Raw genomic sequence first — 18368 nt, 5'->3', positions numbered from 1 at the left:
GCATGTTTGCTGAAGAGACAGAATTGCAGCTCGGGAGATAATGGCAAGATGTCTGGAGCAGATGGTTAAAGAATGAGGCGGTTCCTAATGATGGTATAGTTTGGCCGAATCATGAGTGACTTTCTGGATCTAAACACAAGCTTTATAATAAAACGATGGGAGGTATATAACATGTGTATTTCCTTGCATTACGACATTTGTCCACTAAGATTTTCTTTTGAAAATTTTGTTGGAATTTTGAAAAGAGAATGGAATAAATGAGAGGGCTCTGACATTTGCATGTTTGTACCTTCAGCATCTGGTTATGTGCTACTTTGAGTTGGTCCTTATCAAATATTTGCTTAGTGAATGAATTTATAACAGATTAATTATGAGTAAGTACTGTACATAGGCATTCAGGGACTGGATACAAGTCTTTGATGTGAATGATCGAGCAGAAACGGTCAGACTAGTTTTGGTCCTCCAGGATTACTTCAACTCTAGAATTCTTCAAATCTCCATCCCTCACTAAATAAGTCTTGTCCAGCAATTTCATATGTGAGAGCCGCTTGGCTTCCGGCCGCCTGAACGTTTACAGTGAAGCAAGTACTTAGTACCACGCAGTAGTACTTAGTAACTCCACCCCTATTAGAACTTTGAGGAGTCAAGCCCACATTTAGTCAGTGTGAATTGAGAACCTTAACAATCCTTGGTGGGATTATGCGGCTCTTTTAAATAGAATACAGGCAATTTTTGTTCCCTTTATCTATTTATTCAGTGACATGGCTGTTGACTTTGATCTTTGAAAACATCCAGTACTTGATGATGCAGATCTACTTATTTCCTCATCTGTGATGTGCACACGTGATTCTAAATTGGCGAATGCAACACGGTAGCTGCAGAATTGGATTCCATCGCTTTGGTGCAGATAGCTTACTCTGTAATGCAGATGCTTTAACGCACAAATGATCTCCTCTTGCTCCTCTCCTTCCTTTTATGGCCTGGTCATTTTAGCTGAATTGATGGTTTTCTTTTCTTCAAGACACTTTTTTGATCTATAGGCATCTTCTTATTTGCCATCTAGATCGGCACTGAATTGATATACAGAACTGTCTTGCTGGCTTGGCTTCAGCAATTTCTTTGAGATGTATTTGCAAATCCTTGCATTCTTTGAGGCTCTTCCTCAGAATTTGTCCTCAAATGTTAGAATCTTTTATTTTGCCTTTTTTTCAGAATTTGCATACCAGGTTTTGATAGAGTCCACATACAAGTTCGAAACAGAAACAGTTGAATTTTGAAAGTATTGGCTGACAACAACCTTGTTGTAGTATTATGGCTCTATAGTTTTTTCATAATTTCTAAAGCTCGGTTCAAAGTTTTTACTTTAATTTGGATAGCTATTTTGGAATCAATAAATTGTGTTATTGAGAGATTTACTATGTGGAGAGGCTTTTATGCTTCTCCTCTCCAGCTGGGCTCCAGATTTCTGAACCACATGTTCTCTCTCTCTCTTTTGGTTTTCAAGGTAGGGTCTCTCCCTAGCCTAGGCTGACCTGGAATTCACTATGTAGTTTCAGGCTGGCCTCTAACTCACAGTGATCCCCCTATTTTCTAAGTGATGGGATTAAAGGTGTGCGCCACCATATTCCCTTGATTGGGTGGTTTCTAAACCCAATATATAAGTCATGTTCAAACTCTTTGTCAGATACATATCAGAAGATAACTCCTCCAAACTATATGCAATTCAGGATTCTCTGGGCTCTGTGGAAAGGGAGTGATGGGCTTTTATATTGTGATTGCAGGAAGCTGGGAAGAAAATTTCTGAGAAATTTAAATGTTGGACAACTGAATACAACTATATAGAAATCTAGACCTAGTGTTTGCAAGAAAGATAGATTTCATTTTTAAGGTAAACATTAACATTGCTCCTTAATTGTATATACTTCATAAAGTAGTGGGGATAAGTGAATAAGACAGCATCTGACACACAATAAGAATTCTAAAATGGTTGACTATTATTAACAACTGCGAATGAAGATTAGTTAAAAAGATACTGGTTTTGAATACATCATAGAATGTATTCACCAGGGAAAATATATCCTCTTCATTTTGTATTTTATTGGTTGTCTTGTGCACACTAAGCTTACTCTTAGAATTTTTACTCACTGTAATTCCTAGTAACCCAGTTGACTAGAAATTAATGTAGAGGATATTTTGTATGGAACCACTTTATCCTGACCAGAGGGTAGCAAGGGGGAAAAAAAAAATCAACTCTCCAACAGAAAAAGGAAAAAGAGATTTTTTTTTTAAATGCAAGTATTTGTTTAATAGTGGAAATGTGCCAGATCTTAAAAGTTGTAGCCACAGATTGTGGCCAGATGGATCAGATAGTTAAAGGATAAACTGAATCCAAGTCTAACAGCTTTTTGAAAGTACAGAAGATCAAGTACGCCTGATATTAAAACACAGTCCGAACCTTGGACAACCTACTGTAGAAAGGCAATTGGGTCAAAACGATGTGTGCAAAGGTCTTGTTTTATAAATGGAAAGAGAGTGTCAGGAAAGTTGCATGGAAATGACTGGAAGATCCAGACTCACTGGGGTCAGTACGTTTTTGAAACCTCAGAAGCTAGTGCAAGCTGCTGCAGGTGTCTTTTCTGGTGTTGGAAGATTTCAGTTCTCAGTGAAAGAAACCAAATAAACCAGGACCATTGGGTTTAATTTTTAGTATTCTGTCCACACATATAAACAGAGATTGCCAAGATATAAGGTATGATGAAATGGCACTGTGAGCTCTTCCAGACATTTCAGCCATGAAGATGACCCCCTCTGAACCTTTATTCAAGGTGGAAGTAATCAGTGGGTGGCTTTGTCCCTCACTGGACTTGATAATTCTGCTATGAGCTCATTCACGATTCTTTGGAGTGTTTTCAATATTTGATATGTACTTGATCATCCCCTTCCCTTGTCTAAACTTGCATTCTGGATTGAACTAGCCTGCCTTGCAAAAGTAGACACTGAATTTATTTCCCTGTTTGTTGAGGTAGACTAGATTTGAAATTGATAGATTTCATAGAATTGAACTTTTTTAAACCTCTTTTTCCTTTTGTCCTGTCTGTCTGAATCCTCCCTTCCTTTCCCCCTTTCTGGCCAGGTGACTATTATGATTAGATTATAGCCATACACCCTTCTTTAGTGTTACATTTATTGACTACTTGTCTACAGTTCAATTATGAGATGTTTAATGGTCAGAATATTTAAAGACCTTCTAAATATTTCTATAAAGAATAAACTGGGTTTTTTTTAACCATTGTAGCATAAATGACTCTGGAATGCAAAGAAAAAAATTGAAGATAGGAATATAGCTTAAGATTCAGTCTGGAATCCCAATATTTCACTGTACACTATTTTCTAAAGCAGCCAGCTTTCGAAGGAACTCTAAACAATTGATTTATAGATCCATCTATCAGTCATATATTATATAAATGTGAAAGAATGTTTCTAGAAGTGGTGATTTCACACACAAAGGGTTCCTCTATATACTGTCATAGAGAATTCAATTTCCCAGAAATTTCCCTTCAAGCCTACTAAAAGTTTGGCATTGGGTTTTGCAATCAGAATATATTTGGGACTTCCCCATTATTTATTTTCAAATACAATATATTTTCCTCTGTTGTTTTACTAGTTTTATAAGTACTTGTATTAAAGAGTGGATACTAATTATTGAGAGCAAAAATCTAAGCTTATTGGCTATAATGGCATGATGAATTCAGTTAAGGATGCCTATTGCTACAGGAAAGATAGGTGTCTTTATGCTGCTAAGTCATTCAGATGCTGCCTCTCTGACATGTAGTCATTTTATATGACTCACATATTTGACCAGAGAGATACTTTGATAGATGTAGCTCAGTGGTAGAGTACCTGCTTAACATATGGGAAAACCTGGCTTTAATCCCTGGTACATCAAAAGTGAGTTAGTGAAGGACTAGGTTTGTGTAAGAGCTTGGGGTGGACATAAGGAATAAACAGTGAATATTGAACTCACTCTTATCAAGAAGTGCACTGGCCCCCAAATTCATTTTTATTTTTTTATTTTTTTTAAATTTTTTATTTTATTTTTATTTATTTATTTGAGAGCGACAGACACAGAGAGAAAGACAGATAGAGGGAGAGAGAGAGAATGGGCGCGCCAGGGCTTCCAGCCTCTGTAAACGAACTCCAGACGCGTGTGCCCCCTTGTGCATCTGGCTAACGTGGGACCTGGGGAACCGAGCCTCGAACCAGGGTCCTTAGGCTTCACAGGCAAGTGTTTAAACCGCTAAGCCATCTCTCCAGCCCCCCAAATTCATTTTAATACATACTTGGGAGGCATACAACTGCTTTCAGTCCACTGTAATATGTGTTTAAACCATATAGCAAGAATTTACAGGATATTACTATATCCAAAACATTCTTATCTACATTTAGCTCCTGGCATGATCATGCATACCACGACACATGCGTGAAGGTCAGAGGAAAAGTTTGAGGTGACTACTCTCCACCATCTTAGAGACAGGGTCCCTGGATGCTACAAACAAGCTTCTAGCTGTCATACTAGCTGGCCTACACCCTTTGGTTCTCCTGGATCTGCCTCCCATTACTGGAGGTCTTAGGTTCACAGATGCATGTAGCGCTTTCCATATGGCTTTACGTGGGTGCTGGGGAATTCAACCTGGTCTATGCAAGTAAGCTCCCTTACCCACTGAGCCATCTCCCCAACCCTAACATTTTGACCACATTTTAAAAAGGAGTTTTCATTACTAACCATAAGATTGAAAAGAATTGACTTAATTTAGACCCCAGAAATGAAGTTACATATCCTTAATGACACGTTTTCAAGGGCAGATAGTTGTTTTTATTTTACGTTTTTATGGCCACTGAGTCTCTACTATGCTTAGAGATGCTGGGAGAGGCTTCTATTTCTATACCAAATGGACACTTCTTAGGTCACTGCAAGACCTTTGGAGACCACCCACATGTTATTTCTGTTCTCTGGAATGAACCTGCCCTCTGCCCTGTATGCTCACCAGACCCACAATCAATCTTGTATTCCTGCAGGCTGCGCCTCCTCTCTTCTACCTCTATCCAGTTCGTTCTCATTTTGTCATGCCCAGCTGTACTTTCTCCATCTGGAAACCTCCCTTGAATACTCAAGTCCTTTATGACATTCTCTTTTCAACCCTCTCCGTGAATTTACTACTAGTGTTTCTGCCTGTTTTGATTCTTATTTGTCTGCCTGGTTTGCTTTTATTTCATATGCATTTCCTCTCCTTCCCACTGCAGAAGGAGTGAGTGAAAGTTCCTCTAATTCCCCAGAGGCATAGGACACAGGTGTGCAAATCATCACTGAACAATAAGTGATTGATGATTGACATTTTCACGCATTAATGCTTTTTAAAAACCATTTGTTATTTTTCCCCTTTTTAAAAAATTTATTTATTTGCGTGTGTGTGTGTGTGCATGTGAGCATGCATGCGTGTGTTGCTACTACAAATAAATGCCAGACGTGTGTACCACTTTATGTGGGTGCTGAGGAACTGGAACTCAAACCAGCAGGATTTTCAAGCAAGTGACTTGAAGCACTGAGCCATCTATCTAGTCCCCCAGACACTCATTCTTTCTTTCTTTTTTTTCAATGAAAAATTCCATAATTGTAAACAATATCCCACGGTAATTCTCTCCCTCCCCACACTTTCCCCTTTGAAACTCCACTCTCCTTTATATCCCCTCCCCCTTTCAATAAGTCTCTCTTTTATTTTGATAGCATCATCTTTTCCTCCTATTATGATGGTCTTGTATAGGTAGTGTCAGACACTGTGAGGTCATGGATATCCAGGCCATTTTGTGTCTGGTGGAGCACATTGTAAGGAATCCTACCCTTCCTTTGGCTCTTACATTCTTTCTGCCTCCTCTTCTGCAATGGACCCTGAGCCATGGAAGGTGTTATTGAGATATTTAAGTGCTGAGCACTCCTCTGTAACCTCTCAGCATCATGGTACCTTCTGAGTCATCCCAAGGTTACTGCCATCTGAAAAGAGAAGGTTTTCTAACCAAAAGTGAGAGTAGCATTAACATATGGGTATGAACATTAAGAGATGTGCTTACTTGGCAGTTTGGTGAGCATAGTATATACATTTAGCCAGATACCAGCAGGTATTATACCCCTAGAGTTCATGACTACCTCTGTTGTGGGTTTTCAGTATCAGGGATGTATTCCCTCTCATGGAGCTGGCCTCCAGTCCAATTACAGAGAAGCTGGTTTCCCCCATAACAAACGTGCCACTATTGCACCCATTGGCTTATTAGGCCTAGCTGGACAAATTTAAGGCTTACAATGTCCACTGTTGAATATCTTCACTGGTGATTTCTCTCTCTCCCATTGAACTGCATGCAGTGTGGCTTTCTTCAGCTGTCAGCTGGTCTACATGGAAGAGGTTTTCAGCTCAGCTCCAGCAGGATTTCTCAGTAACCTTGCAGCCCAAGTATGTGGAGTCTTCAGCGATAGGGTCTTACCATCTATTCCTGGTGGGAAGCCAAGGACATCAGCAATGGCCTGTAATGTTTTGGAGGTATCAGTGACCTCCCTGGCCAACAACTCACTGGAAGATATCCCATCCCTGACATTGAAAATTTTCTAGTAACAATTTATGGCTTCTCAGTGTTCCATTGTCCAAAAAAGTAGGCTTCCATATGATTATTTATATCCTCTTAGATTTTGATTAGCTCTCTCTCCACCTTTCCTTTACTCAATCTCTTCCCCTGACCTTACTTTAGGCCTTTTCACTCCCATTAATCTGTTCTGCTACTTACATATATTATTTTTATTTATTTATTTGAGAGAGAGAGAGAGAGAGAGAGAATGAGAGAGAGAGAGAGAATATGTATACCACGACCTCCATAAGCTGCAAACAAACTCCAGATATGTGCACCACCTGTGCATCTAGCCCATGTGGGTCCTGGGGATTTGAACTTGGGTCCTTTGGCTTTGGAGGCAAATGCCTTAACCCCTAAGCAATCTCTCCAACCTCACATTAATGTTTTTAAAGGCCTCCTTCACTCTGACAATAAATATCTTATCAATTGATAAAATGGTAGGTATATTTTTTTCATCTACCACCCCATACCCTCTCTTCACATGCTGTCCCCTACTTGATTACGTGGCTTAGAGGACAGGGATTATGTCGTGTCTATCTGTATTTATCAGCATCTACTTCCATTTCTAGTGGTTTATGAACTTTTTTGAGTAACTGCCAGTACAACCATCAGGCAAATAGAAAATTCAGTCAGTCTTATGATTCATTTCAAACATTGAAGCATTATAGGACTAAAGTTGCTGCATGTGTTAAGTTCCATGTGTGTTCATGTTTAAGTATAGCTTTGGCTGGATAATATCTTAATGGCACTGAGATTCTGTCCTATGCACATAAACAAGCCTTAACCAGTGTTAATTGGTAGGATCTAGTTTTAAAGTTGTTTTGTAGCAAACTAGGTTGGTTTAAAACATATCACCAAGTTAACAGAATTCTGTATATTATTGAAAATATATGCAACATTACAAAAACATGAACTCCTTTGGCAAGCCTAGGGACACCCTTGCCACAGTGATTATGAAAAGTAACCATTGGCCCTATTTCTTTTCTTTCCATGGTCATGTGTGTGAACTGCTTTGTAAAACAGAATAACTTGTCTTACCTGCTTTTTGAAAAAAAAAAAAAAAGCATGTGAATTTTATTGTCCCAGGTGTATTGTGGAAAAAAAAAAAAAACAACAAAGCTTCAAAATATCTTTGATGCAAAAGTCCTGCACATAGGTGAAATATTCAATTTATAGTCCATATTTTTTTCTGAATAGAAAACTGGGCTTTTCTACTGTAAATCTGTGTTCTCCATCTGCAGTGCTGCACACATCCCATATGCCCTAAAGATCATGTGGTGGTGGGCTACCAACCCAAACAAAGGAGGGGTCTGGACCTGAAGCAAATTTGAAGGCTTTTTAAATCTTGTCAGCCTGCCAACTCAACCAGTGTGTGGCAGGTGTGGCAGATGTTTGTAAAGCCAAAATAAATGGCCACAAGAAAGGCAGAGGTAATACAGATGTTAAGGAAAGCTTAAAATGGAAAGAAAGAAGACATTATTTTCATTATTCATTCGAGAGTTTGACAAATGCAATTAAATGAATGCCTCCTCATCTGTTGACTTGCATGCCAAATAGTATCTTTTTGACCTTCTGGACCAACTAGGTATTGGCCACATTTCTATGTTATATATGGGGCTATGGAGACTGAGGAGAAGAACGGAGAGGATGAGGAAAGTGCAGGAAAACTGAGGCAAAGTAGTTCCTGGCAGTGAGCTGCAAAAGCTCTCGAATAAGTTCCATCAGATTAGTAGAAAATAGTTCTTTTTGCTTTTGTTTTTCAAGGATTCTGTGAGAAAAGATAGGAAACCTTCCAAAAACATAACCTACATTTTTCATAGGCTGCACTTAATAATGATTCGAGTGTCTATTGCAATTTTGAGTACTTACATTATGTCTTACTTAGGAGTCTTATAGTCAAGCATTAATTTGAAGGGTAGGATTATAAGGACATATTCAACTTTACTGGTCACTAGATTCAAACCCTAAGATACTCAATATTGAATCAACTTTCTTAGCATGATACAACTGAAGAGCTAATATTTAATTACTATGCTATTTTAATATCCTTCAAACTGGGCATGTTCAGGAGCACAGCACACTCAAACTTCTGATGACAAGATAAGGGCCAGCAAAGCTGAGTAAGCCATGATCTCTATGGGAAGGGAGTTTGTACTCCAGCAGAGTAAAGTCAAATGGTGCTGTCAAGTAGAATATGGAACAAATTGATCCATACCAGTAGAAAGACCCAGTATTTTTGGTATGTATGCTCTGGAGTCAGAAGACATGGCTTAAACCATTACTTGATCAACTACAAGCCACACGAAGTCATACAAGTTCATCACTTAACCTTTCTTCTCCTCCTCCTCTATTTCTCCATCTATAAGAGGAGAACAGTAAAATCTTCTCGAAGAGGAATCCAGGTAGCAACAAAAGCTAGGCTGATTAAGTCTAAGATATCTCTTGGTGACTCACTTCTATGTAATCATGTTTGAGTGTGGGTTTAACAGTATTGAGCCATAGTACTTGGTGTTCTATTCATGGCCAATCTGAGGTTTGTGTGGAAGTCAAAATGCCTAGTGTCTATGTTCAGTCTTTCAGACTCTAATAATCCTCCCACATCTCTATGTCTCTCGCTGATTTCCCTATCCAAAATATACACAGGAAGTCCCACAAGAGCAGGGTCATTATCACTATCTACAACAGCGTCTGCCTGGTACACAGTAAATATTGAATAAATGTTGGTTCAGCACAACTCAGGGATCTTATGAAAGTGATGATATACACCAGGCAAGAATGGAATTTTGAGAAGAAACCATAAGTATGCTACAAAAATGACTGGCTTTCCTTGTTTGAGATTCCTTAGGGAGATAAGAAAAGCCACCCCCTCATTTCTTTGTTAGGATCTGTGTACAAGACGGTGCCTAAAGACATTGCCTGGGTTTATGGCTTAACTGCACATAGCTTAGTAATGTCAAATAAGTAATTTAACATCTATGGGTTTAATTTCCTTCATCAGAATATTTAAGTTGTCACTCGTGTTTTAGAGGATTTTGAGATAGACTGAGCAGGGTTCAGGATTCCATTCTCAGTGCTCCAACAACCAAAACCACCACCACAACCACAACAAAGGAATGGGGCATTTTAAAGTGATCCAAAGATCAGTACAATACAAGCATGTGTAAACTGCTAAGACAATAAAATACTAATAAACCCAGTGATGGTAAAGTGTCTGATTGTGTATCTGTGGAGTATGCATCATAAAACAGCAAAACTACATTGTTATAAGTGTAACGTAAGGCAGTGAAACTCAAGTTGTGCTGTCCCAAATACAACATTGTTCCTAAGAATACAAGGAAAGTCTGTCTAGGATACTTAGTCTTGCAAGAAGGGCTACCTGAAGGAACCTCTCCCAATTTTCACACCATCTCATTTTGCATTTGTACCTCATTTCCTCTCAGCCAGTCCCCCAGATATTTCCACTCTGAAGGAAGACATGTGCTGGCTAGAACTACATTGACAGATTGGCCAGTGTCCCAAGGTTACAGGCCAAAAAATAAAATTTTTTTAAAAGCCCTGTTAGCTAAAATGCATGGCCAGAGGCTAGTTCCTGTTTGCATTTTTCATTTGTTAAAAAGGTCAAATGTTTTTTTAAAGAGTTCACAATTCAAATTTATTATCTTTTTCTATGCTTGATCTTCCTCTGTAGCAAAGTCTCTCTTCGGATTGTCAGTGTTTTTTGTTTTTTGTTTTTTTTCTAATTTCACATGTGTTTGGGCTGCCCTAACCCTATCTAATTCAGTTGTAGGATTAAGTTTGGACACAAGCTTACAAAATCCCAAAGCGTACTCTTTCAATGTACTTTCCATAATGTACTAAGCCAGTTACCATATGCAAACTAACTTCCTCTTGAAATTGAACTTAGTAACAGACATCATTGAGAAAATTTCATGGGTAAAGAGAATCTAAGAAAGCTTGCTGGAGCCGATCTCATTCCCAATCAGAGCTTCTTTGTCCTTTTGGTTATCATGCCTCTTCAGACTTTTTAAAAAGTACAATACCCCTATAGGGACATAATTCATACACTACCCAATGTATTCCTTTCAACTGTATGATTCACTAAATGGGTTGGAGCATATTTTACAACTGTGCAAAACAGCACCACTATTTAATTCCAGAACATTTCCATCACTCCCAAAGAACATGCCGTAGCTATTAGACAGTTTTCCCTCTGTCTCTGTGGTTTTGGTTTACTTTGAATATATATGACATAAGTGCAATCATATAACACGTAACTTTTGATATCTGACTCATTTCTTTTACTACAGTATCTTTAAGGTCCATTCATGTTAGAACATGTATCACTATTTCATGAGTTGCACAATAATTTTCCATTGTGTGGACGTAGTACATTTTATTTATCCATGGATCTGTTGATGGACACAGCTTATTTCCACATTTTGGCTTTGACAATAATCCTTCTGTAAATATTAGAACATTTTGAAACTTGTTTTAAATTATTTCAGATATATCCTGAGGAGTGGAAATGCTAGGTCATATGGTAAATGTTTAACATTTTGAGGAATTGTCAGAAGGTTTTACATAGCAACTGCACTGTTTTATATCCCTATTTCCAATGTATGAAGAGTCCAATCTTTCTTTTTTATTATAACCATACTAGACGTTGGGAAGCAGTATCAAATAGTGGTTTTGATTTATATTTTCCCACCATGCTGGTTTGAAAATTAATACTTTTTCTAGAGATCATTTGTCTGACAACCTTAACCTCGTGGGTCTTTGTCAAACATTGTAACAGAGCACAAGGAGCAGTTGTGGAACTTCTGCATGGAAGCCTGCATCTTGCTCCTTAGGCCCTTAAGCTGTAACTTGCTGTGACTCAACAGACACAATTGGTCATTCGATTTTCCAGAAGGGAACTAGAAAATTCACTACAGTAGATAGTGCAGCAATAAGAGGAGTGACAGCAATCAAAGTGACATCAATGACTTCACATTTTTAACCAGAGACCAATTTATGTTCAATATTGTTTAAGAAGCAAAGCTAATTGTAATACATTTTATAATGATCGCCATAAAGAATGATTCAGAGAAAAATGTGTTTTGCTCTCAAGTAGATAAGCTTGCTTGAACTCTCTAGTCATTTGATTTTCTAATGCCATTGAAAAATGGGTTTATTACATGTCCTCTTGAACACAGACAAGAAACAGATTCTATAAAATTATTGAGAATATTATTCCAAAAATGAAATGAAATATTCTTAAGAGCTTATTTTCCGCTTTTGGACAACATTATCAACTAGTGGCTTTGTCTGCTACTCAGAGCTTACGGTTTGCCTTAGTGCTATTTTGGTATGTGTGCATGGCATATTGCAGGAAGTTAGCCTTGCATGGATTGTCTCAGCTGAATTGCTTGACACTTGATGCTGGTTCAACTGCAAACCTTCAAGCTGCATCATGCTTAATGTATTGCTGACCCATGTTTTCTGTGTCACTCATTTGTGTACGCTGACATCTTAGGAACTGTCCTAATCTCCTTTCACAAAGACTAAGAAATATAGCCAGGAAAAACAATCCACATCTTCTTAAAAGATTTTTTTTTTTTAAATCTGGAGCACATTTTATATTTTCATCCTCCATCCTACTTCATATGCAGTGAGTCTCCAGTTAGGTATGTCATGACTCTTGTGTGTTCCCAATGCACAGGTTATCTTTTAGAATAAGTTAAATGTTCTTAGCGGTTCATATGTTCTGACTTTTTTTTTTTTACATTTTTTAAAAATTATTTATTTATTTATTTGAGAGCGACAGACACAGAGAGAAAGACAGATAGAGGGAGAGAGAGAGAATGGGCGCGCCAGGGCTTCCAGCCTCTGCAAACGAACTCCAGATGCGTGCGCCCCCTTGTGCATCTGGCTAATGTGGGACCTGGGGAACCGAGCCTCGAACTGGGGTCCTTAGGCTTCACAGGCAAGCGCTTAACCGCTAAGCCATCTCTCCAGCCCTGTTCTGACTTTTGAGGCCAAATAATTGAGGCTTTAATTTAGAGATGTGCCTTTAGCACCCTCTGAAAGCTCAAGACACCTAAGTGGATTGTGACTGTATGCAGGGCTATCATTTTAAGCAAGTGGCATTTTATGCATAGTGAACACACAATTTCTACCCTGAACAGATCAAAATAAACAAAATTTTTTAAAAGTGCCCAGTTTTGCACACATCTTTAATCCCAGCACTCAGGAAGCAGAGGTAGGAGGATTGCCAAGGGTTCGAGGCCACTATGAGACTACATAGTGAATTCCAGGTCAGCTTTCAGCCTGGGTTAGAGTGAGACCCTATCTTAAAAAAAAAAAAAAAAAAAAAAAAAAAAAAAAAAAGCCCAGCTTACTACTACACCAGTAAACCTAAGCAGTTGTTTCTTTTTACTCTGAAAAGTTTTCAGCTGGGAAATACCCTTTTTATTGACAATAGCTGACTGTACTGTGTTGCATTGTCACCAGGTAGATGCTTCCTGTTGGACACAGGCTCTGGGTATTTTCTTTCCAAATTCTAAAGTTGGAAACGGAAGCATTGGAGTGTTTTAGCTAATTTCATTTATTTTTTTCTTGCAGGTTCTGAAAAGTGCCTTTTCTGAAAACTCTGCTGCTTGGATTCTACTCTCTTTCCAGCCCTCTCCCCCATGTGCCCTCCCCCGCTCCTGCCCCTCCAAAACCTGCTGTGCTTCTAGTTCGCTGTCAGCGATCCTCGTCCATTGAGGGTTTTTTTTTTTTTTCTCTGATTCTCAGTTTTCTCAGTCATTTTTCCTCCCCTTGATTTTGCAGCAAAACTTTTTTTTAGGTTGTAACATCCCGCCCCAACCTTATTCTTTCGCGTGAAGAAATAGGGAGAGCAACCTTACCCTCCCCGATCTGAGACCATTCCACACATTGAAGGGCAGCCAGCAACATATGCTTTTTGTAAGAATAATTGAAAACATCAACTAGACAGCACAGAATTCTTTTGAAAGTCTGCCAGTTATTTGAAGCAAATTCAGCCAAGGAACAGAATAAAACATTCAAAACCTTAACCTTTCCAGTTGCCTTCTTAGGATTTGGTCTCTAATTTGATTTTTACTTATTCTGCTACAACCTTGATTTCATAAGTGGCTTTTTGTGTTTGACTAAATCAGATTTGATTTTATTTAGTGAGAACCTAAGTGCTAACAAATAGACATTCCACCAAAACAACCTGCTCTCTTTTCACATTTGCCTCGATTCTCTTCTACTCCTTAAACCATCCAGTCATATTGTCCGAAAGAGGGTGCAGTTGATTGCTATCTTGCTTTCAGTATGACGGCTGTCAATGTGGCCTTAATTCGCGATACCAAGTGGCTGACATTAGAAGTCTGTAGAGAATTTCAGAGAGGAACTTGCTCTCGGGCTGACGCAGAGTGCAGGTTTGCCCATCCGCCAAGAGTTTGCCATGTGGAAAATGGCCGTGTGGTGGCCTGTTTTGATTCTCTAAAGGTGAGTGCCATCTGAATGCACATGATGACTTAAATGTGTTGATTTCTAGCCTTTTGGAAAGATAATGTGCTGGGCAAAGAGTCCAATTAAGAACAGCCTAAAATTGGTAAGTTTGGTTTCGAGACAAGTTCAAAACATTCTGTTTGCAGAACTTAGCCAGTTGAAAGCTCCCTCTAGCAAAGACCGCTTATCAAGATGAATATACTTAAAGAATAACAACTCAAGAATTTCTGTGGGAGGGCAGGATTGTATCCTTTCTGTAGTTTAGCTCTCTCTCTTTTTTTTTTTTAATTGAGACAACGGCTATCTCTAGTCCTGCTGGCTTGGAACTCACTGTGTAAACCAGGCTGACCTCAAGTTTGCAGCAATCCTTCTGCCTCTGTCACCACACGCAGCTAGTTTGCCTTTTTGTACAGGTTTTAACTACTGGATGTGACTTAGATATTTAATAGAATGATCCCAATCTTCATATACAACCTAGAGAAGCCCTTTTGTGATTGACAGTGGGACTTATTGTCCATGTGCCATGATATAAGTTTTCATGGGCCAGTCAGCTTTCAGAGGGTAAGTGAAGTCAGACTGAGGGAACATAGGATAAAACCTTACCGTTTGGGGAGATTTTGGCATTTGGAAGATTTTCAATCAAAGTATATCTTGAGCCTTTCACTTACATTGCTATAAAACTAAGTTCACTTAGCTTTCCTCTTGAGTCCCTGATTGATCAGTTTCATATTTGCGAGTACAGTTATGAGAAAAATCCCACCTCCAAGGCTGTCAAGCTTAAGTGGAAACAGAATGTAAGTACAGGTGACATGTCATAAAGTATAGGATGAATATGATTATACTAACAAGAGAATGTTTCCACCTTCATGTTTTATTCATATTTATCCTTACAATTAGGGTAAGAATGTATAAATTAAAGCATAGAATCAAAAAGTTTTCATGAATTCTTGGCTTAATTAATAAATGGGCTGTGAGGTATTTGAGATGATTTTTTTTAAAGTATGTCAAAATGAAGTAGCTTAACAAGAACCTTCTAAATTGCTTGGTATTGTTTTATCTTCATTATGACCTATTTTACCTCATTAATGGTCTCATATATGGATGCCATTTGCTCTTAGAGATATATTCCTTCATCTGGTAGTTTCCTCAAAATGACATACTGTGGGGTGACGATTCCTTGGATATGCTTGGAACAAAAAGGTGTCTCAGACTTCAGAGTTTTTTAGGCTTTGGAATATTTTCATGTACATAATGAGGTATTTTAGACATAAAACCCAAGTCAAAACATGAAGTTCACTTATGTTTCATATATAACTTGTGCACATAATCTGATGGTAATTTTATGTACTGTTTTTATCAAATCGACCTTTTGTCTGTGACCTGTCACATGAAACAAGTTGTGGAATTTTCCACTGGTTGTATAATGTTGGTGTTCAGAAAGCTTTGGATTTTGGAGCATTATGGGTTTTCAGGTTAGGGATGCTCAACATGTACCTAAGTAGTTACTTTGACTTTTTTCATGTTTACTAGTTTTAATTGCTGACCATTGTCATTCAGTAATGGAGACAGATTATGGCCACAAAAGGTTCTTACTAACATTGGAAATGTCTAAATTGCTTTTATCTGGAGCATATACAACTAAAAACTTGTTTTCTGTATTTTGGACTCATTCATGTTTCATCTGCAATTCTTTTCTATGTATTGCCTCGGTGTACTACTAGAGGATTGGGCAGTGCCTTGAACTAAAAAGCACACCAAGCTAGTTGGGAGAAAATGAGTGACAGTTTTTACATAGTGCACATAGGCACGAAGGTTTTGTATGTGCTCTTTCTGAAGAGTTGGGGCCCCAGCCCTTCTAGTGTATGTATCTAACCTTGGGGTCCTTAACCTCCAAAACTATGGGTAGCCTTGTCATTAATATATGGGATTATACCTTTTCTACCTAAATTCCACAATTACTGTGCAGATTCTAAAGAAATAATACAAATGAAATACCCTGTGCTACTATCAATGTGAATTAAGTATAAGATTATCTTCTTCCTGTTAACATAGTTTTATTTTAGGAGCTATTCAAAAAGGTTCTATTTGGGCCGGAGAGATGGCTTAGCCATTAAGGCATTTGCCTGCAAGCCAAAGGACCCAGGTTTGATTCCCCAAGACCCATGTTAGCCAGACGCACAAGGGGGCGCACATGTCTGGAGTTCGTTTGCAGTGGCTGGAGGCCCTGGCATGCTCATTCTCTCCCTCTCCCCCCCCCCCTCTCTGCCTCTCTGCCTCTCACTTGCTCTCTCAAAATGGATAAATAAAATTTAAAAAAGGTTCTATTTAGCTACAAACTCATGGCTCAAAGGACATGCCCAAATCTAATTGCCATGGGTGTAATATTCTAAGCTAACTATCACTGTTCCTGTTTTATACTCCGATACAGAATTCCTTGCCAACTATAGGTTCTGTCTTTCTCTAGGCAACATGGAACATGGGAGGAGATGTGTTATGCCCCTCGTCATTTATATTCTTTAGGTCAGTGTTCCTTTTAAGGACAAAAGAGGAGTGCTTTGAATAATGTGAAAGGCAATTGTTTATAAAACTCACACTTCACAGTGAAGCTTGGAAAATGCTTAATTCAAAGACTAAATAGATAATGGCTAGCAAAAAGAAATACATCACTTAATTATTTAAATAAGCTGTATACTCACTGGATCTATTGTTTTTAAAATGACTTGTACATTATGCTGCTATCTTGTTGACCAGACACACCAGATGAAGATGATTTGCATTATCCCTACATTTTCAAAAATTTCATGAAAACCTTAATATTTCAAATATACAAAGCCCTTTGCATAATTATTTCATTTTCATTGAGCTAGCATATTCATCAGAATTATACTGCTGCACAAAAGCTTTACAATTCTGTCTTACCCATAATATATATGAAAGCTACATTGAGTTGAGTGTAATTACCCTAAGTAGATTGTTCTACTGCCACATATACAATACACAAAGAACATACCTCAATGGTTATGGTAGCATTTGTTGCCCCTCTTGAGTTTGTATAATTGAAATACCACCATTTAAACTCATGTCTGTACCACTTTTTTTTCCTGAGTGGTTTAATAATCAAAGCAATCATTTGATGAGTTTTGGGCTGAAGCTTTGATTTTGATTGTTGTTGTTGGGAGGATTCCATTAGCACTAGCTACTCTACTAGATGATGGTTCCCTGCCTTCATAATAGCTGCAGTAGACACAATGTTCTATACCTATCTCATAATGAGAGAATGTCACACAAATAGGAAGGGTGAGCCAGATGACTGATTGTGCATTTTACTGAAGTGCTGTGCCCATACTCCATGCATATACTGAAGATTTCACTGTCTCCAAATCAAAATCTATAACAGTGAATCCTACAGTCATTTTCAGCTACAAAGAAGGGTCTCATGTCATGGTACAAAGTGAGTTTTGACTCAATTGCTTTTTTCTTGGCATCATTTATTTTCAAAGTATCAGGCAATTCATTCTGTGATGATTTTTTGGCATTATACTTTGCTATTGATCTAGGTTGGCACTTTTAGTGAATGTTCTTTGGACTGAACAAGAGATCATTGCCTTTAAAATGAAATCAACCTTAGTGATTATTTTCATAGCCAACTTATTCAGCCTCAACAGTATTAGGCATGTGTTGAACGTTCCACTCCATCCTTGAAGCAGTGTGTGATGCCATCCACCTGTTATCTATGAAGCCTAGAAACACTGTCATTATTTCATTATGACAGATAACACCTGCCATGTCTGCCCACTATACTTACCTCTTTGGGTACTTTTATAGCAGTTACTTCCTAATTAAGACCATTGCAAAATCAGAGAATAGTCAACATGTATGTACCTAGAAGATGAGGCCTGGGAGAGAAATATACATAAAACAACCATAAAACATAAATGTCTTCAAACATCACATGTGATGATGTGCATAATAATGCTATGACAACTGAAATGTTTTATATAGACATATAAATATGACTTTATTCTTGCAGGTAGTAATTAATCCTAAAACCTGTATCTTTTACATTGACTAGTCACTGCAGTGTTCACTAGTTTCAAACTTGAGGATTTGAGGCATTAGGTCACCACTCAGTGGTTGAATGCATGCCTAGCATGGGCAAGGGCTGGGGTTCAATCATCACCATCACATAAAAAACT

The 18368-nt window shown here is 38.2% G+C and overlaps 1 protein-coding gene across 5 annotated transcripts in view; it reads left to right on the top strand.

The window, feature by feature from the left end:
- The window catches only part of Mbnl3 (muscleblind like splicing regulator 3), a 116096-nt gene that overhangs the window by 33538 nt on the left and 64190 nt on the right, over window positions 1-18368 (top strand). For 2 of the 5 annotated variants that reach the window (XM_004653977.2, XM_045140030.1), the window contains exon 1: window positions 13429-14169. The exons of the other annotated variants lie outside the window; for them this stretch is intronic. In XM_004653977.2, coding sequence (XP_004654034.1) covers window positions 13993-14169 — 177 coding nt within the window. In that variant the 5' untranslated portion in view covers window positions 13429-13992. Of the gene's footprint in view, window positions 1-13428; window positions 14170-18368 lie in introns of those variants that run through there. 5 annotated transcript variants of the gene reach the window in all.

This window comes from Jaculus jaculus, chromosome X (assembly GCF_020740685.1).
Source record: "Jaculus jaculus isolate mJacJac1 chromosome X, mJacJac1.mat.Y.cur, whole genome shotgun sequence".
In the NCBI taxonomy this organism is placed as follows: domain Eukaryota; kingdom Metazoa; phylum Chordata; class Mammalia; order Rodentia; family Dipodidae; genus Jaculus; species Jaculus jaculus.
Note: the sequence above shows the minus strand (reverse complement) of the source record. Positions and strands in the feature narration are given on the sequence as shown.